The sequence below is a fragment of the Galeopterus variegatus genome, unplaced genomic scaffold, assembly GCF_000696425.1.
Source record: "Galeopterus variegatus unplaced genomic scaffold, G_variegatus-3.0.2 Scaffold3747, whole genome shotgun sequence".
Lineage (NCBI taxonomy): Eukaryota > Metazoa > Chordata > Mammalia > Dermoptera > Cynocephalidae > Galeopterus > Galeopterus variegatus.
Genome location: NW_007729858.1, coordinates 216,771 through 217,445, shown reverse-complemented (window position 1 = coordinate 217,445; position 675 = coordinate 216,771). Strand labels below are relative to the sequence as shown.

General features: G+C 29.9%; 1 protein-coding gene across 1 annotated transcript in view; it reads right to left on the bottom strand.

Annotated features, from left to right (window-relative positions):
* AKIRIN2 (akirin 2) overlaps positions 1-675 on the bottom strand; it is a gene marked incomplete at both ends in the record, with an annotated part of 18,293 nt that overhangs the window by 848 nt on the left and 16,770 nt on the right. Inside the window, one exon of the mRNA XM_008585879.1 lies at positions 475-618. Within this exon, the coding sequence (XP_008584101.1) occupies positions 475-618 (144 nt within the window). The remainder of the gene's footprint in view (positions 1-474; positions 619-675) is intronic.

Genomic DNA, 675 nt, shown 5'->3' with positions numbered 1-675 from the left:
GTATGTTTATTTCTGTAAATATGGTAACAGCAGAACTTCTGAGTCTAATTATCTATCAGTAATGGGCAGTTAAGTAATTAATGGGAAATCCCTAAAATGGCATGGCAAGGTACATCTACAAGAAGCACATGATATATTATTTTTAAAAAATTGTTTTAAATGGAGGCTACAAATTATAAAGAATGTTTCCTCTTGGGATATTATATACAGGTGGTTGTTTTTGGTTAGTGGGAATCCAGGTAGTGATTACTTACTTTTAATATAACATACAATTAATGTCTCAATTAAAAAATATGTAAATTTTTAAAATAAAATTTAAATTAAAAAATTACTGGCAAAAAGGGAAATCATGGATTACTTGTATAAATGTTTTTTAAAAATCAAAGGGAGAAATAGGAGGTTAAGTGACTTAAGGCAACTTGGATTACGCTTTTCCCATACTGAATAAAACTTCTTTTCACTTGTTAAGTTTACCTGGTGAAGCTGGTCCACTGAGGAGAAATGCATGTGGCTGTGCATCAGAAGTACAACATGGATCTGTCTGTTGGAAACTAGTTTCTAAATGTCTTCTCTTCTGCATGCGTTTATACTCTTGCTTTATGTTGTACAGAATTTGTTCTAAAAGAAAAAAAAACTAAAATTTGGCAAGATAAAACTTTCAAGTTAAAAAAAAAA